The 24209-nt window shown below is 47.0% G+C and overlaps 2 protein-coding genes across 24 annotated transcripts in view; both read right to left on the bottom strand.

Moving 5' to 3' along the window:
- GRIK4 (glutamate ionotropic receptor kainate type subunit 4) overlaps positions 1 to 5519 on the bottom strand; it is a 105006-nt gene extending 99487 nt beyond the window's left edge. For 2 of the 6 annotated variants that reach the window (XR_014938251.1, XM_015884046.3), the window contains exon 1: positions 5392 to 5519. The gene's annotated coding sequence lies outside the window, so the exon portion shown is untranslated. Of the gene's footprint in view, positions 1 to 5133; positions 5268 to 5391 lie in introns of those variants that run through there. The other 4 variants (XM_085526111.1, XM_085526112.1, XM_085526113.1 and 1 more) reach the window with 4 other exon arrangements.
- Positions 5520 to 7314: 1795 nt separating this feature from the next.
- The window catches only part of ARHGEF12 (Rho guanine nucleotide exchange factor 12), a 59761-nt gene continuing 42866 nt past the window's right edge, over positions 7315 to 24209 (bottom strand). For all 18 annotated transcript variants that reach the window (XM_015884042.3, XM_085526089.1, XM_085526091.1 and 15 more), the window contains 15 exons: positions 23876 to 23961; positions 22125 to 22250; positions 21293 to 21407; positions 19619 to 19719; positions 19278 to 19355; positions 18228 to 18303; positions 17648 to 17815; positions 17041 to 17128; positions 16468 to 16557; positions 16252 to 16328; positions 15675 to 15899; positions 13380 to 13865; positions 11452 to 11768; positions 11200 to 11272; positions 7315 to 10690 (listed from right to left, as the gene is read on the bottom strand). In XM_015884042.3, the coding sequence (XP_015739528.2) occupies positions 10680 to 10690; positions 11200 to 11272; positions 11452 to 11768; positions 13380 to 13865; positions 15675 to 15899; positions 16252 to 16328; positions 16468 to 16557; positions 17041 to 17128; positions 17648 to 17815; positions 18228 to 18303; positions 19278 to 19355; positions 19619 to 19719; positions 21293 to 21407; positions 22125 to 22250; positions 23876 to 23961 (2117 nt within the window). In that variant the 3' untranslated portion in view covers positions 7315 to 10679. The remainder of the gene's footprint in view (positions 10691 to 11199; positions 11273 to 11451; positions 11769 to 13379; positions 13866 to 15674; positions 15900 to 16251; positions 16329 to 16467; positions 16558 to 17040; positions 17129 to 17647; positions 17816 to 18227; positions 18304 to 19277; positions 19356 to 19618; positions 19720 to 21292; positions 21408 to 22124; positions 22251 to 23875; positions 23962 to 24209) is intronic.

Below are 24209 nucleotides of genomic sequence, written 5' to 3'. Positions count from 1 at the left end.
ATGAGCTATATTCTCCTAATTCATCATCCCAAATAAATTGTTCCATCATTTCTGCTAGTCAGAGGCTCCTCCAAGTCAGACGAGCCGAAAGCAGAAGTTTAAACACACTCAGAGCAGAAGCAGCAGGAATATTCATCTCCCTCCCCCCTCTGCAAACGTTCGGTCATCGTCTCTCACCCGGGGTTAATTAATCTTTCAGAAGCACTCGAGCCCACCAAACACACAGCACAACGATCCCAAAGAGCGGCTGATGGCTGCAGAGCATCTCCTGCACATCCTGCAGCTCAATGGTGAACCCAGAGCCATGGGGGATGCAAAGCCATGCAGCCACCCCACACCGAGCCATAAGCCTTTAGGAAAGCAACAACTGCATTGCATGGAGGGTACAGGAGGAGCATCGTCAGTGCTGGGGTTTGAGGATGTGGGGATGAGGAGCTCCAGCAGACTCCGAGTGTGACACTGGCTTTGGTTTCTCTCTTCACTTCCATAATTGAACCTTCAGCAACAAAGAACCTCTAATGGATGAAGCAATTCCAGGGGAAGCTGGGATCCTAAATCCAGCCAACCAGGTCCCTAAATCCAGGCAGGGAGCAGCTCCTGGGCTGAGCTCAAGGCGTCCCTAGTTCAATCCTTATCTGGGGCCACTTAATGGCCATGAGGGATGAGGTTACAGCACTCGGGGAGAAGGATGGCACAGGTTCAAAGAGGAGATGGTGCTGATTATACAAAATAGATGTGCTGGGGGAGAAAATACCAACACTGAAGGCTCTGAGCGGTGCCAGAGCAGCTCTGTTGTGTTACCAGCACTGGGTCACCACCCAGGAGGGGAGCAACAGAGCCCAACTCCATGCTGACAGGCAATCAATGAGCACTCAATTAACAGCTACAGCTTAAGCCAAACGTGCTTTGGTGCTCTCCCTCCCACTGATAAAGCAGAAGCTTGCTGGTCTGAGGAGGAAGATGGGCAGCCTAACATTGCCCACTGCACAAAGAAATGGGTGACTGCTGAACAACGCTACCCTAAGGAACAGAACTTGTGCACAGTGCTGGTGGATTCTGCTCTTTCTCTCAAGAAAAGAGGAGATTAATGACATAATTAAAAGACGTGAAGGACAATAAAGACCGTATTCAGAGCCTTGTTTTATTTGCTATTGCCTCGTGCTGTTTCCATACCACCACGCTGTGCAGTTCACCTACAGCAGCTCCTCAAGATGTATCATTTCAATTTGCTCCCGTACCTACCTACAAAGCTGCACAAACATCAAACATGCCTTTTTCTTCATCACAATTGATGGAGCACTCACAGAGCCATGCCCTGCCCTGGTCGGGTATTCACAGCCAGCACTCAAATCCCCCCTAAACCCTCTCCTCATTACAGGGCAGAGATGAGCCCCAGCCTCTCCCACACCCTCTATGGGCCCCCAATCATCCCTGTAGCTCTTCTCTTATCTCTCACCAGTTTGCCGACATCATTTTTAAGGTACAGATACCAGGGCTGCACACAATGCTCTTCCTACTCGGATTCATTATTTCTCTGCTCAGACTGCCAAAGATAGCACTAACACTCCCTGAGAATTCACACCACGCCAGGACCAGCTCGTTATTGATAAGATAATGAAATTAAGCTCTGGCTCCTCACCTTGGCAGCAGCTCCCAGCACTGCCTCCCTCCAGGTGTGGGTTCTGCTCCCTTCTCTCATTAGCAGGTTTTAGTAAGTGAGCACCACTGGGGCTGTGTGCGCGTATTTCCCTTTATTCCACCCTAAATAATGGATGCCTTGACTCAACATCAACACCCAACCCTCAAACCTCAGCTCAGTGACACACATTGGGTCACACAGACCCCCCCAACCACACGTTGTATTCCAGAACCAGAGCTCAGCATCCAACACCAGGAGGGACATTATGGAAGCCAACACAGCTGGATGTTCCACCCACCATCACAACAGGCTTTGATACGGAAGATGCTCCAGCACTGACACCCAAAGACAAACAGGACTCAGACTCCCCCATCGCTTGCAGCACGGTATGGAAATACATTCTTAGAGACCATTAAATATGGGATTATTGACTAGATAGCAGCTCAACGGACCAGCTTGCAAATACATCTTTCGACAACTCTTAAGATGCAGATTAATTATCTAACAGACCGGAACGTTGCCTTGTTGCCTTTCTTTTTTTCCCACAGACTTCTTAATGATGTGTGCATAAACAAACATCCAGACAGTTCTGTTTGCATTTGAGGCGGCTGCGACGGCTGCTCAATAACTTAAATAGCAACAGAGGGGACTTAAATCTTGTTTAACACCCAGCAGGAGCAGAACAAAAGCCGTGTCAGCCTCAATCACAGCACAAAGGGTTACGTTAAGGACCCCTGGGAGGTCGGGATGGCTTGAAACCAAAACACCCATTTCTCAAGCATGGAACTTCAGGTAGCACTGAGTCGTTTCTATAGGGTTTCCTTAAGGAAATACAACACCGACAGCCAGCACTGAACTCATGTTCCTATTGATGTCGGCCTAAAGGCAATGTACTGCTGACTGTGTTAGGACCTACAAATCCCACCTTTGGGTTGACCCCAAAGCAGGGCTGAGATCAGCACCACCTGATGGAGATGTTTTCAGCTTCCAACCACGTTACTCCCCTTCCGACGGGTTCGGATGTCAAACCCAAGGCAGGATGAAGTGTGAAACGTTATCACTCCACTTCACACCCACTTCCCCACGGCGTGAACGACACGATAGAGATGCGAGGCAGCGATGAATGGAACCTGGAGAGCAGCAGATGAATACGAGCATCATCTCTACCCCCAAATGCTGCCATGAGGTCCCGGAGCTCACACGACTTGTTTGTGTATGGGATGAGTTTCTGCAGACTCATTGCAAAGAGGTTGTTATAGGGTCAGAGCAGCATCGCCATTAGCTGGGATTGAAGGTGTGCTCCGTTCCTCTCGCTTTATGCATATGCAATACGGAGCTCCTCCGTGCTGCTTCCACATCACCGTGCAGATGCCGAGAGAGCCAAACAAAGTGGGAAGCGGGTGGGGAGGAGCAGAGCATAAAACCCACACGCCTGGCTCTCTCCCTCACTAAGGGATGCAAATCAACCCTGCAGACATTAAGGAGGAGATCCGAGCCGCTATCCGGACGCTGGGAGGGGGGATGTGCAGCCCCATAACCCACCAGAGCTATATATTGCCCCCATTCTGCTATTTAGTGCCCAGCAATAGACCACTGGCAGAACCTAATGAGGAAATCAACACCATTAAATCCGTGGGTACATCCTCAGCCCCCATTTTGTTAAGCTTCCGACCTGCAGCAGCATAAAGAAGGAAGGTTCACTGCTATAAGCCCATCCTCTATAGGGTATGGCAGCCTGACCCCCAGGGTAATTCCCATCCAGCTTCTTCAGAGCTAATTAGCCCCACTTGCCTGTCTGCTGTGCTCTACCCCAGGTTTGCTTGCTGTGTAAAGGCATCCCATGGCAAAACCCCCTCCTGCCGTGGCACAGCTCCATCGGGGTCCCTGCCTCAGTGGCAGCAGCAAAAAGGGGGCCAGAACCATCCCTGTTGTCACCACTTGATTTACTCGGGGCCCTCAGCTGCACCGCTCTGACCTACAGATTTACAGCACCTGCTCTCCATTACTCCCTCTTTAAACCACTCAGTCACCATTAATGTACTGCACACGGGGACGTCCTGACACAGCAGCCCACCCTCTGCCCTCCCCACTCCCACACCAGAGCCCCAGGTGCTTCCAAGCATCGCTGTGATGCTGCTGACCCCACCACGATGCTTCCCATAGAGCACAGCAAGCAGCCAACAAGTGCTGGAGCATCCCACCCATAGGGACGTGTGTGCATAGAATCCAGGCTGAGCTCCCCCCAAACCGCATTCACACCCAGCTCTGTCCCTACTGCCCCCAACAACCATCAGGAAGGCTCACCAGGCCTCAGAGCAGCAGGAGAAAGGAGCAGAATTCAGCCCTAACTTGTGCTGTGCATGAAGATCTCCCCCTAAAGACGGCGAGGATCGATACGAGCAGCCCAGCCGCGTCCCCAGGCCTTTGCTAAGGGCACTGCCCAGCTGTACGCCCCCAGCGCCGCCTGCATGCGAAATGAACTTAACCCAGAGCCAAGGAAATGGAAGTTTGTTGGAGCAGTGAGCTCTCCTCGCCTATACAGCACAGTCACAGCACCCACAGCTCCACAGCCATCAGACTTCGCTCACCCCGTTGCTCCCACCCCCAGCACAGAGGGGCTGAGCCCCCCCCCAGGGCCATACACACAACGCAGTGCATCCCCCCAGGGCTATTTATTCCCAGCACAAAGCAGAGCTCCTGCACTGCACTCAGCTGCTCTCCCAGCAGACCCAAAGCCCCCAGCCCAGCTCAATACCTCGGGCACTGCTTAACCCCTAACACAGGGAATCAAACCCCTACGGAACCACACACACAACTTTCCCAACTTCTGGCTGCTCTCAGCAGCCCCGACCCGAAATGGGGAGCGATGGGGAAAGGCTGGGCAGCACTTTTCTACCCCAGCGGTCCCCGTGCACACACACACACACACACACGGTGCACACGAGCCTCACTGCAGCCGCCTCCCAACGAACACATCGCTGCTCCCGTACAAAGCGAAGGCACAGAGCGATCGGTACCCGGTGCCGTGATGGTATCGGGGATGCTCAAACGATACCGCGGCCCTATTGCCACATGGGGAGGGGAGGAGGGGAGCGAGGAAGGGAGAGAGGAATAGTCGATACCCGCTGGCTGCAGCCGGGGCTCAGGGACAGCGGGGCAGGAGGAGCTGAGCTTTAAGGCCCCGGGGAGGCTGCGGGTTCCCCGGCCCCGCTTTCGCCGCAGCGCAGCCGACGTGAGGTCACGGTCCCGACGGTCACAGCTACGAGGGTTCAGCGGGGATGGAGCCCCCGACGGCGGCGAGGGACGGCACTGCTCGGCACGGCGGGATCTGCCGGAGTTCGGAGCGACACGGAGTGAAGTTGGGCCCAGGTTCGGTTGGTGGGGGGGGGGAGGTTCCGCACGGTTCCCTCCGTTGTCCCCGCACAGCACCAACCCGCACGGCTGCGCACACCAACGCCGCCGCCACCACCGCGAACCCAACGCCGCTCACCGACCCGACTCCGCTGCCGCTCATTCCGCAACGACGCTGTTTCTCTTTCCCCGTCCGAAGGCTGAGAACAACGGCCACGCGGAGCATCTCCCATCCGCCGAGCACGGAGCATCCCGGACCACCAACACCTTCCAATCGCCGCCCGTTCTCCCTCCTCCCTCTTCGCCCCGCACTCTCCGAACTTCGGTTCCCCCCGGGGTGGGCACCCCCCGGTGCTGCCCCCCTGCCCGCCCCGCTCCGCTCCCCCCCGGGCGGCTCCTACCTGCGCGGCGCGGCTCTGCCCGCGGTGCTCCGGGTCCGCTCCGCCTGTTCGAAGCCCCCAGCGGCCACAAGGGGAAGTACAGGGGGCGGGGGGCGGCGTGGGATGGGGGGGGGGGGTTGAGGGGCAGTGGGAGGGCGGAGGGGTGGGATGGGGTGGGATGAGGGGGAAGGGGCGGGGGAATAGGGAGTGGGATGGAAATAGGATGGGACGCGAAGGATGGGATGGGATGGGATGGGATGGGATGGGATGGGATGGGATGGGATGGAATGGAATGGAACGAGGGTTTAGAAATGGGAGGGAGGGATGGAGAGGAGGATGGGGTGGGATGAAGGGGAAGGGGCGGGGGAATGGGGAGTGGGATGGAAATAGGATGGGACGCGAAGGAAGGGACAGAAGGATGGGATGGGATGGGATGGGATGGGATGGGATGGGATGGGATGGGATGGGATGGGATGGGATGGGATGGGAGGGAGGGCAGAGAACTGAGGATGGAGGGAGGAGGATGGGTGCAGGGACAGAGGGATGCAGGAAGCTGAGGGTGGAGAGATGCAGACTGCTTCCAAAAGGGATTGGTTTTCATAAGCCCAGACTCAACACTCCTGGGAGGGATGTTTGCTATCTGGAAGGGCTCTGCCTTCTCCCCATTGATCCCCCCTCATTTCTTGCTTTGGGCCTCGCTCCTGTCACCCACAGCCCTGCTTCTCCCCCACATGTTGTAGAATCACAGAGCCTTGGAATGGTTTGGGTTGGAAGGGTTGTTTATTTTCTACCAGCAAGAAAAACAAAGCTCCTAAACCCATCTATTAACCGGACTCCTGCATTTGGAGCAATGAACTCTCATTTGATAGAAAATTCATCTTCCCCTCCTGCTGGGATGAAAGAGAAGCAGAATCAACTTCACAAGAGAAACAAGCCGCCTCTGCTCCAGAGACAGATTGCTCACAGGGAACAGGAGCTTCGAGCTCATCCCTTACACATCAATCCCTGCAGGACAACAGCCACAGCTCATCAGCACCCTGTGAGCAATCCCCCCCCTCCCCTTTGCAGATGGCCCAACCCACTTGACCAAGCTGCTCACATCCCCATTAACAAGGGGGGCACCCATAAGGAAATCAGGCCTTTAAGAGGAGGGGGTAGGAAATGTGCTCATCACTATTAAATCCAGACCATGTAAGTGATGCCAAAGCCTCCATAGGGCTGGTAGAACACAGATGCTACCCACCGAGCTCCACTTAGCAACGTTTATACAGCAGCGTTGAGTAAATATCAACAAGGAGGTGAAAATATTGACGGGGGGAAAAATACTTGATGCTGAACGAGCCGCTGACATCTGGAAACAAACAAACTGCTGCAAGAAACAGGCTGGGATATTTCGGGTGCTTCGTTGCATTGAGAGCCCAATAAGGAGCTACAGCTGCACGGTGCAGAGATGGGAAGAGCATCGCTGGGGTCTTCCAGTATCTGAATGGGGAAGAAAAGCACCTGATATAAGGTCACTGATAAAAGGTTTTAGGGATACAATGGCAGATCCACTGTGGATTCAAGGGCATGGAGTGCAGAAGGCACCAAGCAGCAGCTCAGCTGTTTGTATGTGCTCATTTATTTACAGCAGTGCAATAAAGGGAATATATAAAATAACACCCGAACAGGCAAAAAAACCACCAACAGCATCATTAGGAAAAGAATAATAGGGCTCTGATTAGCAATTATAACACTGCAACCTCTCCGGAATCATCCCAGCCGTGCTGCAAGAGGGAAGGGAAAGGAGAAGGGAGCACTGAGCTCCTGCACTGCAGCATCACCTCCAATGAGCAAAGCCCCATAGAAGCCCAGCAGATGATGGTGCCACAAAGGGGAGGATCCCCCCAATGCACTGCTCAGCACTTGGAGCCACCCCTTAGAAATCAATCCAGCAGCCACAGCTTCTTTTAAGCTTCTTTAATGATATTTGAAAGGCATAAATTTTCTATTATTTCCCAGGTCCTGAAAAAAAAAAACGACATTTTTTTTCTTTGTTTTTTTTCTTTTAAGTGACCAATATTTTCAATCCCAGAAACGTCCGACCTTATTATCAGCTACGTCATAAAAGAGCTATTTTACAAACATACATCTGGATAATTAGAACAATAAAGTCTTTTTTTTTTTTGAGACATTCAGACATGATCAGTAAAAATACAGGATTATTAATAAAGATTCTCGTGTATTTCTTTTAAGAATACTTCCAGATTTCTTCTCTTTATAGTAGATCTCTCTGTGTTAAGAGTACGTGATTGTGTGTCAAAACCTAATACGAAGAGAGCTCTGAAAGGCTGAACTCGAAAGGTGACAGCAGTGGTTGGGCTGAGGGATCCCTTTTGCTGTACATCTGCTTGTCAGTTGGCACCTTTAGGGTGGAGATAAAGGGGGTTTCTATAGGGAGCAGAGAGAGAATGCAATGGATGGGGCTGGGCAATGAAAGCAGAGCGCTGCCCTGCTCTGCTGTCCAGTCTGAGGATGGGAATGTACAGTCACCAAAAGCAGGAGGGAATTAAAATGCTTTCTTAGCTTGGAAGTTGGAATTGAAGTAACGTTATGGCTTGGAGGGGAAAGGGGAGTCCTGAAAAGTGCATTTAGTTCCAGCTCCTTCCGCACAGCGAGGCACGGCCTGAGGTTCTGCCATACAGTAGATGTGCCAGAGAGTATTAAGGAATCCCTCATTGTTTGGGGTTACTGAGCACAGATCCCTGACCCCACCGCCATCTCTTTAGGGAATTAATGCCCTGTTTGCCAGGATGACCAACGCAGCAGCAGCAGATCAGCTGAAACCAAAACCCATCAGCACAGAGCATGGAGTGACCCTCCTGTTTTCCATCCAGCTGGGTTCAAGCAGCTCGGTGCTCTCCACCATCCCTTACAGCACTCAGCAGCCCCCTGTGCTACAGCCCAGCCACCCCAAAGGCTTCATTCCCTGCCACCTGAAAGCAAAGGGATCTCCCCATGGGCATCCTGAGAGGGGAAAGGGACAAAGCAGCTCATCAGCCCAGCTTATATCCAGCACTTTGGGATGGTGGGGGACTCCAGCAGCTCGTGGGCTGTTACGCTGTTTGACTTGACAGCCTTAAGGACTGCTCCTGCGTTTGGAGTGTGGGCTGCAGACCAGCACTGTGCCAACTGATCAAGGGGATGTGGGGAGAGCAAGAATCCTGTCCTATATGGGAATAAAAGGGTGCTGGACAGCAGGTCTGGCTGCAGCCCAGCTCAGTTTTTGGCAGGATCGGGTAAAGCTGCTGCATCAGCATGAGGCAGCATTTGATTTCTGGGTGCTTATAACCAAAGGAACCGCGGGGCTGAAGGCAAGAAGGGAAGAGCCTGGTTAATACTGACAGTACGTTCATGGGGGGAGCAGGACGGGCCTGAGCGGGGCCCAAGGAAGAAGCAGCTCCTGCCAGCATGGAAGAGAACACTTTGGCTTGTGTTGGCAGTGCAATGCTCCTGCTGGTGAACAGTGATACTCTGTGCAATCAGCTCTTTAAAAGAGGAACTCCTCCCTGCTCCATAAGCTCCATCTTTCACACCAGGCTCAAATTATTCCATCTTTATATGAACTTATCCCTTGCCTGCTTCTAATAGGAAGAAGAAGAAGGAGGAGGAGGATCTCCTTCCCAGCTTAAGTGTCAAAAAAGGAGAGACGTGACTCTGTGCCAACAGCTTACGAGAAAACATTTCTTTTAATGGAGCAGGGAGTGAGATCTTTCTGCTGACCAAAGACAGATTCTCAGCACTTCATGATCCACGCCATTGCAGCTGCTATTGCAGTTCTGATGGGTTAATGGGATTTGCAGGTTTGGCATGATGCTCAGTTCGGGTTCGTTAAACAGTTTAAAACCTGGAAAGAGGGTGGAAAAATGGACCGCCTCAACTGCTCTGCACTACAGCTGATCCACTCGCAGAGCCACCCTGTGCTAGGATGGGCCCAGCAGAGGCTGCCCAGCATTGGCTTTGCTGGTGGCTGATGGTTACATCTTGCTCCCAGACAGGAAGGAATTTCAACAGCAAACCCCCATCAGAACAGGCCCAGAGAAGTGCTGGAGAGCTGTTTCAGCTCCCTTTGCTTTGCACACCTGTGTTTCAGTGAGAACACGTTGGCACAAAGAAAGAAACAACAACCGAACACCCCAAGCCCTCAGCAAGACATACGTTCAGGTACTAAAATTTACTGGCCCTAGAATCAGCAGTACCTGCGGCTAACTCAAATGGCAGCCCTTATTCATTCAGTAGTGAATCAGGGACAGACACCCGTCCGCCCCACATCTTTGAAACACTTCTGGGTTTGCATGTTTGTTTTCTTTTTTGATCCAGAGAAGAGTTACAAAAGTGCTGCAGGTCCAAGTCATTTCATCACTTTACAAAGGAGACGATGATCAAAGCCAACAAAGTCAAGAAAAGAAAGTTAAACCTATTCTCCTCTCCCCAGTCTTGAGTGTCAACAAAGGAGAATCCTAATGGGAGAGAAGGGGGGGGAGAAGAAACAAACCCTTTGCCCAAGCGTCTGGCTACTCAGAGCATGGAAAACCATTGAGATGGGAGCATTTCCCATGCAACCATTGAATGCATGAAGTTCCAGCCACAAAGTCATGGTAACACCTTCATAAGTAGCTCTTTGCCTGGCAGTTTGGTGCCAGCAGGGAGTGCAGAGTCCAGCCCAGTGATGTGAAAGTGCACTCACATGAAGGCACAGCCTCTGCCCTTGGACCTAATGAGGCTCAGGAGCAGAGGGATGCACAGCACATTGGATGCACAGGGCTAGAACTGTCACTACCCAATTAAAACAGAACAAAGACAACGACGACAACAATGACAACAACAAAAAAAAAAGGCAGATTAAAACAAAAAAAAAAAGAAATTAAAATGTGCTTTTGATACACGGAATGAAGTCAAATAAATACAATGATTTTTTTTTCTTCTTTTTTTCTTATTTTTTTTTAAATGTCTAAATACATTTCTTTCTTTTTTTTATCTCCTACACCCAAAGCTCTGTACATTTGGTTTGGTTTTTTTCTGTTCTGAAAACAAACAAAAAGGAATTTCTGGTGGCAAGGAGAGGAGGAATAGAATAGAATAGAACAGCCTCCCTCACTGACAAGATAATAGTGCAGATGCCCCACAGGAAAAGCACCCACGCCCGCTTTGCTAGAGGATGGTTCACGTTTGGATGGTCTGAACCCTCTTGTCTCAGAGTCCACAAGGAAGGAAGCGGGTGCTGAGTCCTGATAGTCCTCATCCCATCTTCAGCCGGCCTGAAAACACGACTAACTTTTCTCTGATGGGGGAAAATAGAAAACAACGGTGGTGAGAGAAGAAGTGCAATGAGAGATGAGTGCTTGATGGTTCTGAATGCCAGCACCAACACAGAAAGCATGTCAATGTGAGAGAGAGAGCACATATATAACCTGAATTCCAGCAACTACATAGAGCCAGAGGTCATCAACCCATAACAGCCAATTCACACAGTGCCACAGAAATCCCAGAGGAAGACTGGAATCATTTCACACATTCAGAAATCTCAGTTTGGGAGTTTACATCGATTCAGCCTTCTCAAAAGAGAAGCTGCACATCCTTAGATGGAGATGTGGGTGAGACAAGTTCCTCTGCACTTGTGAGATTCAATGGATTCATCTGGGCTTTCATGGAACCAGCACCTTGTTAGAGATGCTGAAGCAGATGAACCCCTTTTTTGTGTGTGTATAAAACATTAATAACAGACTGTGTACTCTTTGGTTAATGCCTGATGTCAGTGTGCTGCACGTTACCCATTCCAGAAGGTCATACCTGAGTGCTCTCCTGTGGAGGCTGACCCAGCCAGCCCTTGGCGACGGAGAATGATGTAGTCTTCCTCAACCTCCTGAAAAACAAAGCGAAACAGGAGAGTGGACTGGAATCATTCTTGTTCCTACAGTGACCCACACTGGATCTCAAGACCTCCATCCAGCCTTACTCAAAACTGAACATTTTCAAGTTATTTTCTAAAACAAAGCCTAAGAAATACAAAAACTGTGGACAGTGCAAATAGAAATACAGTACCTTTAACTTTTCAAGGTCATTTTCTATCTTCTGAATATACTGCATCATCTGCGCGTGTGACTCTATAGACCAGAAGGGAGGGTTTGCTACAACTGTGCAGGGCTCTTCCACTCCTCCCCAGCGGGTAACCATCATCTCCTCTGCAAACGGGGAGCTCCCTCCATCCGACTGCGTGTCCCGTGGGGAGAGGGGCTGCTGCTGTGCAGAGTCCAAAGAGGTGCGACCACCTGCAGCACCCTGGAGAACCAGAGACGACACCTCCTCATCCGTGGAGCTCTCCTGCACTGCTTCATATCCATCAAGGATCAAATAATTTCCTGTTAAGAGAACAGCTTTTTACTCACACTTCAGTGCCATCATCACTAAGAACCGCTGAACTGTGGACAGTTTAAGCAGACTTTAAGGAAGACAAGTGGGGAGAGGCCCATCTCTTGAGACATTTTCTAACAGATGAAAGAAAGCATTTGTGAACGCTATGCAGAACAGTGATTACATTAGACCAGACTAGCTTGGTTCTGAGCTGAGCTCTGCAGATCACAGCTGGTTTGGGGACCACAGCCAGACAATGACGTGACCAGACGAGCTCATCACCTCCCCACAGCCCCCCACTTCCAGCCTGAAAACCCTTCACATGTACTCATGGCACCCACCAACCCAAACCATTCCATTTCTGACCTGCACTGAGCACATTTGTAGGTAGTTTAGCTTTAAAACCCAGCTTGCTGAAAATACATTAAAAAATAATGCAATTACAGACAGAAATGCATCCACAAACTGTACCCAGCAATTACATTAAATAATTTCTCTGCAGCATTACAGCAAAGCTTGCACGTGAAAGCAGAACTGACTGCAAACAGGTCAGTCTGATTTCGATGTCCCTACACAGCTAAGAAAGTAAAGAGTGTGAGTGGTGACAAGTAATTCGATGCTTTGAGTTGTTGGCTCACCTTTAATAATTTAAAACGTTGCTGTAATTCAGGGAAAGGCGAATGATTTTCAATGCACGCTTGGAAGGCAGCATTTGGACAGTCACAAATTGGCTTATGAAGAATCCAATTTTTAAATAAAAGCATATTCTCAGATAAGAGATAGGGGATCTACTACCTGTGAGTGCCTCCTTACACCACGGCACGCATAGGAGAAGCTCGTGTGCTAAATTTAGTGCAGGGTCACCACTTTGGCTGATCAAAATCACAGGACTTTCCAAATGCAAAGTGTGCAAAGTCCCATGAAGGTGCTTACAACTGCTGCCTTCGAGCTGCCTTTCTGCTGAGTTAACAGCTCCACAACCTTCTTGAAGGGTAGAAGAGAGAGGTTTGGAGATGCTCAGGCAACTGCCAAATATAGCATATATAACAACGGAAATAATAATAAGCTTTTAAGAGCTTCAGACTGGGGGTGAGGTCACTGGAGACAATTGCAGTGCCAAGCTGAACTGCAAGTTTCTCTTAAGCTCAATCAGGAGAAGCCAAAACGCAATAGCTACAAAATAGGTGAGGCACGGCTCTGTGTATGGACTACAGCAACGCTTTGCCTGCAGGGAAAGTATTTTTCCTACAGGTTCCAGCCGTCAGCTGAGAGATAACACGGTCCAGTGGCAACAGCAATCAAGAGCTTGCATTGTGCCCAGGCCTCTGTAAATACAGTTTGTCACAGTGTATTAACCCCACAGGATTTTAGTTTCTTCTTTCATAAGGTAGAAAATTCATTAGGTACATGTTTGCTCAGCTCTTTTCCGGGCTAAAATGACTGTCAAGGACTAAAGAAATAACTTTAAATAAACGTCCTAAATTGTATCAGCAAGAGAAGCTTCACTAGGAAAACATAACTGAGGTTTTCTTTAGTATTTCCTAATTAAAACTGAGCCCGTGTCTCTAGTATTGAATTGGGAGAGGATGTCATTCCAAGAAGGAAGGAAATCAGCTCACCTGAGATCCGTATTTGCACATCCTCCTCGTCCTTCCTTTCCATTAGCTCACTTTCAGATGGATTTTCATCACTGTGAGCTTCTCGGGCATCAAAGAAATGCTCCCCACTCTCATCAGCACCCACCCCTTCCAGCTCTGTGGCGGAGACCTCCAGATTCATACCCACGCGGTCCATCGCTAAGTTACTGCTGGGCCTGGGGTCTCTTGCTCCCAGCTGCATGGCATCCCCTGGAGCTGGTGATTCAGCTGAAGTCCGGAGGCCATAATGAGCTGTGGGCTCGTTAGTTCCACTTCTTGGAAGCGTGGGGTCTGCTCCAGGCTGGTGAAATTTGTTATTGTCGGAGTGCTGAAGTCCAAGCTCACTTCCACCCTCTGTCTGAGCCTCCTGAGAGACGGTCCTGAACCTGGGAAAGCGTTGCCGGTCCTCAAGGGTCCCCTTCTCAGCAAAGCCAAGCTGTTGGACCAACAGCTTTTTCAGCAAGTCCACTGCAAGTAGAGATAACGTTGGCAAAGCTTCACAGACCGTGTCTTCCATAATAGTGATCAAACTAGACATAAAGGCCCCTCCTTTCAAATGAGAGATCTCAGAGCAGCCAGCCCTCTCATTGCTCTCAGGAGGAAAGACAGGGGTGAAAATAAATACAAAGGTCTTTTGAAGCTCTTATTCCACATTTCACCTTACAAGGAAAGGTAAACACATCAGTCCAAGCTCCACCTTGCTTGGAACAAGCAGAGAAATCATCTACTGATGCTGCCCAGTGAGCTGGAGGGCAGGTGAGTGCCTGGGTGCTACCCCCCTTCAAATGAGCTAAAATACAAAAGGCAGTAAAGGGGGACCCCAATTTAGAAGTAGCACATTAAGTATGTTCCATTAGGTTTGGAAATGACAGATGCAAAAGTTTCCTTCCAATTTCATGTAAATTTATTCTTATCTGAACTTCAACCCACATCCCTTTAGCTCTCAAATTATCCCAACCAAACACTTCATATTAAGGACACGTTGTTCAGTGCAAAAATATGACGTTGCTAAGAGTGCAAGTATAGTGTTCTTTCTCATCATATAATGCTCACGTAACACCCAAGAAAATCCATGGGCTCACACAGCAGTCCCTCAGCTAAGGGGAAGGCTCTTGTCTTGACCCACTGCTGCTGTCAGAGTGATGCTGTCAGATGCCCTACTGCATTGGCACAGCCAAGAGATGCTGGGTCACTAATAGAACCTTAACACACCCCATGGACTGAGACCCTCTTATTGCTGGTCTCCGAAAAGGCGTACCAAGAACATCTGTACAGCATTCAGAATTAGAAAAGGACTCTGAATCCTAGAAAATGGATCAAAAGATCTGAGGGAAACTATTAAACTGCAGAAGACTGTAATTACTTGGAGAGAGAAAAGGGAACTGAGGCCAAGGATATGAATGCTCTGCATTCTAGTGACAGCAAATGACCCACAAAGAAGCAGTACAGAGTATTCCCTTCAAGTGCAATTCAGGGACTGCGTGCCCACTTCTGAATTGCCAGGGAGAGATGCACGGATTAATGATTTCATTCAAATTTTAGGAAGATATATTTAGAAATGCAAGGAATTTGAATGCTGGGTCTGATCAACACAGCCCCGCGTTCTTCCTCTGAATAAAGGTAAACCACAGAACAGAGGAAATGCTTGAGAACCTTCTAAAAACTATTTTACAGCATTATCTGTTCATCAGAACAACCTGCTTTCAGCACAGACAAGTACCAACCTGATCGCACCCAGCCAGCTCCCAAATGCTCTGGCAATCTGAATCTAGACTTCGCCTTGCACATGTAAAACATCCAACCTCATCTGCATCACTTTGCAAAAGAAATAAGCCGCATCACAGCCTGCTACTCAGGCAACCCCTTCTGTTCTGCACCCCTGGTGCTGTGAATGCAAGTCCATGGGGTAACTGCAATGGCTCTGAGAAATCTGCTGACTGGCAATGACATTTTACAGCACTGCACTGAGCTCTGCAATGTGATTTTGTCATCAAAGCACTTGGTGGATGATAAGTAACAATTCATGATTACCCTCATTTTAGACACAGAAAAACAACTGCAAAGCAATGAGATGCCTGTGGCTGGAGGGAGCGGTGTATGAATTCAGAGCTCAGAATTCCTCCATGTCACATCCACTTTGTTTTGCTACGCTGTCATCTACAGCACAGACAAAAAACTTTATTTAATAGAAACGGACATTAAAACTATTTTAGCTCATTGATTCAGAAGGTCGACCTCACAATTTCCATCACCAAAGCAAGGCTCACAGGCACTTACGGTTCCTTAACGCATCCAATGCCCACTGCCCTCCTGATACCAAAGGTAAATTGGTGGCTGTGTGTTCATAGCACGGAGAAGACTCCTTCATGGCCAGGTCTGCCTGTTGCACTTTATCAAACTGCCTCTCTGCCACGAGAAGACTTTCCACCTCGGACTTTTCAGACATAGTGGGTGAAGTCTGAGCATTCAGTATCAATGGAGAGTCTAGGCCCAGATCTTTGTCTAGAAAACAGAAAACATGAGTTCAGGTTAAACAGCTGTGTCAAATTTGATGTTAAACTGCAGAAGATTCTACTTCTCGTAATCTCTGAAAACACTAAAAAACAGTTCTTGAGTGCAGCCTTGGTAAAAGGCTGTTCATTTCCAGGGAGAAAAACAACCTTTATCGGTATCTTGTAATAGCAACAGTAAGAGGTATGTTTCCAGGAGGTACAGCATCATTTCTTTACATATGACTTGTTTCCTTCCACAAATAAGTGCTACCAGAAGAGCCCCAGGACACAAGGAACACAAGGACCCTCTGCACTCTGTGCATCAATTGTACTGACAGCCTTTACCTGGAGCACTGCGTTACCTGGGCTTTGTAGGCTACTGGCAGGAATGTCATGCTGGTCTTTGAGCTTCTGCTGTTCTTCTTCTTCACGCTCTTCTCTGCAGGGAAGAAAGAAACAACATGTACTTTTAGTCACCTGTATGTGAATGCTGCATGCCAATCACTGCTTTGGTTGACATAAGATGGGATGCTGGAGAAAGAAAAGCAGCCCTTTCTCCTCCAGCTGCTGTTACTTACTCGCCAGGTCCCGACTGTGGTAATGGAATCACTCTTCTGCTACTCTCCATTTTCACATTCCCTGCCATCTGAGCTATAAGGTCCTGCCATCTGCATAAAAACATCACATAAAAACATGCAAGATGTGAAGCATAACGGATACTGCTCCATTTAGCACTTTTAAAATCCAGCTAATATAATTACTGCTTTTCTTATCAACAGAAACGTCTTATCCTGTTGTTCTTATAAATCCTGTTACAGTCAGTGCCTCTGTAATACCTTGCAGCCACAAGTGCAGCAGCACAGCACAACGCTCACCTCACCAGGATGCTCCAGCAGAAGGAAATGAATGACAGGACCTTAGCAGGAGCTGTCGAGTTATACTTATGTATAAATATAAATGCAAGCATTATGTAACCTTTCACATCACACTGATTAGTTTAATACAGCGCACACTACAAAGGCTGCTATGCATCACACAAATAATCTTAGGTAACTCGTGAACACCTGCACAGTTGCTACACACAATCAGATACAAAAGCTCTGTCATGTACAACGAGTCAAGCTGCAGATGGAACTGAACCAATTACTTACACGTTCTTTTCTGAAACTGTCTGTGCCACCAGCTCGTAAATGTGAGCACCGTTTTCTGACATGGAGATGACGAAGAAAGCTTTGTTATCTGGAGCAACACAAAGAGGGAAGCATTTAATCACACGCCTCATTCTGTACAGCATCCTGACATTCCTAGAACTGGACATAACCCCCATTCAGAAGCAGTAAAAGAACAGACCATGAAATAACCCTTCAGTGGTACTGAACACAGAGAGAAGTCTTTACCTGACCAGGAAATCTGACTATTAGCCCTGAAAGAAAAGAGCAATTTTTGCCTAAGCTACTTTGAAACCACTTTTCCCTCATAGTGATTTTCATTTCTAGGGAACCTCTCATCTAATAAAACCACACTACTTGAACACAGAAGTCTATTTATAACTCAAGCCATGCCTAAAAAGGTTATTATCAATGCAGAGAAGTTAAACAGCTCATGCAGTGCTACTGAACAAGATGTTGGACAACCAAGAATTAAGCCTACGCATTTTTCCATGTTCTACTCTGGAACACTCCACAAAAAAGCCTCTCCTTGATGATCTAATCCCCATTTCTGGTGTCCTCCTTTGCTTTCGCAGTTGGTTACACTGACCTGTTGCCACCTGACGAACCAGCACAGTGTTCAGTTTGATGATAGGACTGAAGGTGTGCTTGCTATCAGCTGTCGACGCCAAGATTTTACTGTGACACTTCAAGACCAGTTTATCATCTTGTTTCTGCAACAGCACCAGAATGTCCTCCAAGAGCAGAGTGTAGAGATCTGCACAGGGCACAAAAGAACCCAGAACGAGTTAAAGATTCATGGTTTTCTATCACACCCCTGCAGAAAGAAAAAAGGCTGCGTTTTTGATTACTCATGCAGAGGCACTAATCAGTGCTATGCCATTCTAGGCAAAGCTTGCAAATCTTCCTCATCAAAACTAAAGCAGAGAGCTACAGATGGGATTGGATCATCTCACGACTGACTGCTGTGTCCCTGCATGGCCTTAATGACACTCCAGCACATTTCAGAATTGACAAGAATGATTTAATCAGCTTTGAGAAACACATACACATCATTATAGGTGGCAGCACGAATCGTAATTGGAAACTGCAGAAGTGCTTTCTCTCTCCCTCCCTCTCAGCAAGAACACACAAACTCAACCCCACATCAGCTGACAAGGAGGACTCACCGATAGTTTTGTCACGATTAACCTTCCAAGTCAGAGGTCCTTCGTGAAGCATTTTTCTCTTGGTGAGATCCAAGTTCTGTCAGAAGGAAGAAAAGAAGTAGCACTATGAAATGTCTTGGAAAGCAAGCAGTGGTAAAGCACGAGTGTCAGGGGGGGAAGGCAACCCATAGGTGCTCCAGTTTGAGCAGCTAAACCCAGTGTGGAAAAAGAACCACTGAGTGAGAACAAGGCACCCCTGTACACCAAAATCTTGTAAAGAGGTGTCTGTTGTCACTCTTCCTCATTCATTTAATGATGCTTGAGGTGACTACATGGAGAATTTCCCTTCAAAGTAAAGTTCTTAAGGCACTAGAATGTCACCTGATTTCTAGGAGTTTTTGCAATAGCCCATACAAAGTCTGCAGCTCCAGTATTACAACTGGTTAATGCTTCAGCACCCTATTTGCAAGTCAAGTATGCCTCCGAATGACATACTGATATAAAAAGCATTCCAATGATCTGATGGACTTTATAATGTCAATGGATTCTTCAGTCATTTCAGTGCTTGTGACATTTAGATCTGCAGGCAAGTAGAAGTGACAATTTTCACAAGTCATTCCTTCCAAGTCTCAGTCTACAATCAATAACAGCAAGCTTTCATAACTGCCAGTAAGTTCTTCATTTCCTAACTCAATGCTTGTGGGGTTTATTTGTGGAAGATTACAGGATATAGCTTTATAGACAAATCATCACATAAAGATTTCTTTGAATACACACTGACTTTGGAGAATATAAAGGAGTGATAAATAAACAACGCAGAACCTATGAGTGGGACTGGCACCGATGGTGGTCAAAGTATCAAATCATCACCATCAACTTGGTATCTAACTAAGCTTACAAACTACACCAGCACTCCTATGTGCAGAACCACATTGTTATATCCATGGAGATCTAAAGATCTCTCTCCAAAGGCCATTTGATTGCACATCCAAAAAAGTAATAGAGCCACAAATGGAGCAACAGTGCTACAATAATGATGCACAGAGCAATTGTTTCTGTGCTGCCACTTACCCTGAACTCATCCATCATGGGATCCTCAGACTGCTTTAAGTAGGACAGGTCAAGACGTCGCTGATAATCTTCCAGATGCTGCAAAAACAAAGCAAAGCAACCACTGAAAATGGTCAGTTTGATTAACAGAACTCACTAGAGTCATAGAGCAGGCAGTCATGAGTATTTCCGAGTTCCCAAATGTCTGGGATTCCTGCTCTCATAGCAATGCTTGTGCCACAGAGCACCTTTAAGCACAATATATCTGGTCACTTGTGTAGAGATTCCAGCCATGTTACACAGCCTGTTTCCCCTTCACCTCCCTCTCTTCACCACTGGTGCTAACCCAGTTCAACTCCCACCTGCTTGTTCTCTGATTCCTTGACAGCCTGGTTCACATGGTTAAGGACTTGACGGCAATGATCTGCTGCTTTCTTCACTTTCTCCTTCTCTTCAGGCAGTTCTGCATGAGAACAGGGAAATGCAATAACTCTCTGATAAAGGATGAAAAGGCCACAAATGTGCTCTTTGCTGTCCACAAACTAGTCCCAAAAACCATCCTCCTGCTACAGCAACAGCACACAGCAGTTACCTTTCCAGCCACCCTCCAGATCATACACAGACACAGGTGAGCCCCATCAATTCTCACCAACACAAGCCACATTACACATGTAGTTAACTGACAAATAAGCAAGTTCATCAAGGATAATGGAGTGTCACTTTCTTAACTATGATTAGAATGACTTATAAATAGAGTATATATTTTGCTAGTAATTAAATTACACCACAACAGTTATCTGCTAGGAAACCTGAAAAGGCATTTCATGGCATTATGAGCCCTTTCTGTCTGTTACACAGGAAATGACTTCCAGTGTGGCACACAGCAGAAATCTTGACCTTACAAAAAAAGAAAACCCACAACAATCAATTTGTTCTGCATTATCTGCCCTTTGTTCCTCAGAACACGCTGATACACATCAGCCTCAGCGTTGCCTGATTTTTGCTTAGATTCTGATACTTTTATCTTTTACTTCCTTGCTCAGAATTATGTCCAACATCCATCCACGCTCGTTTAAGTAACTGCATAACTTGATGAGCTTTTATTAGATTCCTCGCTCTTCACATTTTTATGCCGGCAATGGACAACCAGGGATTTCTGCTATTGGAAGATCTTATTCTTTTTCTCTCTCTCAAGTGCATCTACATGGAAATTGGAATTCATTCAAATGTGTTTTCTCTTAATAGCCTGATTAGCTACCTTAGTGTGCTAAAGAAGAAAGAAAAAAATACGTTTTTTCAGTGCACATTTATTACTGAAAATCAATTTAGTGAAACAAATGAAGTATCGTCTTCAGTGACTGAATTCTTTCCAGTTATTTCCTTCCAAACTGTAAAAAGGAGTTAAATATGCCTATAAAATTACAGAGAGAACAAGCCTGCTAATGACTACCCAAAAACAACAGCACAGAGGCAACCTGCCTCGCTGTCAGCTCTAGTTTTAGTTTATCAGAACATGAATAAGGAAGAGTTAAACGATACTCGCTCTTTTTCCTCTGTTGGTCTCTTGAATGCAATTCCAGCTACTGGCATTGTTGTGTACTCATGTACCACTGGGAATGTGAGGGTGCAGAGGAAACACTTCCTTCAGTTTAGCTGTCACAATAATTGAAAGCAGGTAATCATAGTAACAGCGTTAAATTAAGAAGCAGCCCAAGAACGGGAGGAGAGGAAGAAGACTGTCAGGAATTCCAGCCTTCAGAAACTATCAGCAAATCAAAGTGCTTTGTCAGTAACTTCATGAGCAGAGTGGTTTCATCTTCAAAACTTCAGCTTCCACCCCTCAGACTTTTCAAGGCTGCATTTAAATGATGACAAATCTAACCCAACACACGCTGCCATTCACCCATTCCAAACTCAATCCCCCACCTGCCCTTCTGATTTTTCATGAGAAGGAAAATGCAATGAAATCCCATTTGCTTAGCAAACCTGCTGAGACACAAGCACCAACCACTGGCTACGTGGTAGAAATGCTTTACCTGTGTACTTGGCAATGTTATCCAGCAGAAGGGGGTACTTTGTCAGCCTCTGCATCTCTGTTGGAATGATATCCTTCAGCTGCAGGCGGCGACACAGGGGATTACTCTCAGCATCCTAAAATTAAACAGCACAATAAGTACGTTTGTCATTTTTATTAGGACTATAATTACCTGAACGTGTAACATCTATTCATCACATAAACGTCTATTACTTCACTTTCTGGTAATTAAATACAAGACAAGAAATGCCAAGATCTATCATTCAGACAATACATCCCTTCTCCATTTGCAATTACGTACAGGAAGGGCTCACAAAGCAGTGGCTTCCTTCCCTCATTACTGCACAGAGGCCTGGCACCATCTCCAATCAATCTCAGTCACTGCCACACAGGGAAGATATCAGTTCAGCTCTTCATGCTATAGCAAAAACTACAGTACATTTTTCAAAATAACATCAACCTTTGTATTACTGCAGTTCTTCCCAGCTGGTGGTAATGAAGATAATGTTCTCCTCTCCAAATGCCAGAAGTATTCAAGCCCCTTTCCTGGTGGGCAGAATAGGTTTACAGTATCTGTCTTCTGACTTTGGAATGCATCAAAATTGCACTGCTATAAGCAGTTTTTCCTCACAGAAGTACTTATCCTTGGGAAACAGCCACCCAAGTGAGATGTGATGCTGCCTGGGGCAACATGTGCTTTCCTTCATTCCAGCAGGGCATTGTGTATCGTAATCTGAAGACAATGTGAAGTGCAATCTCATTAACTGTAACAACTTAATCTAAAGCCCTTCACTATCCCACACCAGCAGCTCAAAGCCTTGCATAAAATTCACCTGCACAAAAGTCTGGAAACGAGAGTCCTTCTTCTGACGGGACTTTATGACCTCTAGAGCAAAGGGCTGGTTACTGCAGAACGTGGCAGTGGCGTGTTTCAGCTTCTCCTCTGCTGCTCCACTGAACTGTGCCAGAAAGTCATGAAAGTCAAAATTAGACAGACCCAACTTCAGCACGAGCTGCTGTTAACAGATATAAAGCCACTAGCACCGCTGGTCTCAGAAAGGAAGGGAGGAATAGTAGCAAAAAGGAGGAAGAGGGGAGGCCTACAATGGTCATCAAATCATGTTACTGATGGCATTATCCAAATGCCCCTTTAATGCAGACAGCCTGGGGACATCAACCACCTTGGTAGGAAGCCTAATGCCCGGCCTGAACCTCCCCTGGCACAGCTTCCTGCCATTCATTTGTGTTTTATATCTAAGAAGTTGCTGCCATGGAATACAGTATCTTAAACATTCTGATTTTAAGTCTTCGTTCGTCCAGCCTATTTAGAAGCCCTGGTATGTGTAAAACCCTACAGCTCTTCTGCCACCACTCCCAGCATTTCCAGTTCCCTCTACAAATGCACTGCAGATTCAGGGAGATAATAAAGCCACTCGCTATAGGCTGTAAGAGAAGTGCAAAAACAGCATTCGGATGAATGATCAGTGATTATTTACCAGACTCTGGGCAGCAAAGCCAAGACCAAAGGGGCTGCTCCCTCCAGGATTAGCCATGCTTAAGGACAAGAATATAACATAGAAACACAGAAACATGGCTGGGGAAAACAACAGCCTTGAGCAGAGCTGAGAAATGTGCTGCAGATGACAGACAGATCCACTGTCACAGCAACTCTTCCCCATCCCTACTGCCCAATTGGCAATGCAGCAAAACCAACTGCTGAAAATACTCACTCTGGAGAATGAGATTTTAGTTTAATATTTGTGTTTTAGCCACTTAACCAGCCACCAGTCAGGGACATGTAACGATCACACTTGTAATGTCTAGCTTGCTTTAGCTTGTTCAAAAACGAATGCACAAGCTATTTTTCGCTCTTCACAACACACAGGGGAGAACTAGAAGAGGATTTTTCACTACCAGCCACATTTGATTTTCATTTTCCTCCCTTTTTTTTCTGGGATACTAAGAAATGGCAGGATTACAAAAATATAAATCACAAGAGACTTCCGCATGAACGCCTGAAAAGAAGAAGCAGATCAATCTTCAATCCCATATTAAGCAGGCTTGAAAACAAACAACACAACAGGAGACTCCCAGGAGAGGCTAAAGAAAAAAAGCCAAAGAGATTTTCACTCCTGCTCCCATCAGTTAGATCTCAAATTTGAAACAAAGCCTGCAAAGAGCGCTATCAGTTTGAAGAGACTCAGCTACGCAAATTCTATAACTGGAAATCATGATTTTCAAATCTTTAACTGCACCAAAAGTGATGCGAGGCTTGTTTCAATATTAGCGCACTAAATTGAGCTATTACACCTGCTCTCCTTTTACACCTTCAAAGCCATGTTTCTATTTTACCAATGCATCAAAAGGAACGTTTTCTTCTTCTTTTCTAGACCTCTTGTCAAATGAAAACCCTTTGAGCTGCCTCCGCTTTTCTCTAAACCTCTTCCCCTACCTCTTTGTTGGCTCCACACAAATAACAGCTCTCAGACCTTCAGTTCCCATTAGCTGGGAATTACCTTCATTAACCCCTGACACTATTGGCCATTTTCTGAAACATGTTTTCGAGAAGAAAAATGGAATTTACCCAAGAAAGCAAATCCTCCCCAATCTGGTCGATAACAGAAGTCTCATTCCTTTTCCGGACCGCTTTCATCTGATCATTCAATGCAACTTAGAAACAAAGGAAAAAAAAGATTTTATTAATACAGGTTCCGTGCTTCATTTTCCTTACTTTCAGTTTCTTTTAAAGTAAAACTTCTAAGAAAAGACCAAACTTGCAATGATTTCAATTACATTTAAAAAAGCGTCCTGTGATGCAATGAATTCAGTAGAATATCTAAGAAAATGTCATATCCCTCCTTTGCACTTCTGGCTCTCCTGCCTTTAACTGACCTGCAAGAATCTTTCCAGTCTTCTCT

Source organism: Coturnix japonica, chromosome 34 (genome assembly GCF_054131305.1).
Source record: "Coturnix japonica strain WE chromosome 34, WE-NBRP24, whole genome shotgun sequence".
NCBI classification, from domain to species: domain Eukaryota; kingdom Metazoa; phylum Chordata; class Aves; order Galliformes; family Phasianidae; genus Coturnix; species Coturnix japonica.
The sequence above is the reverse complement of the archived record's forward strand: the minus strand, read 5'-3'. Positions and strand labels throughout refer to the sequence as shown.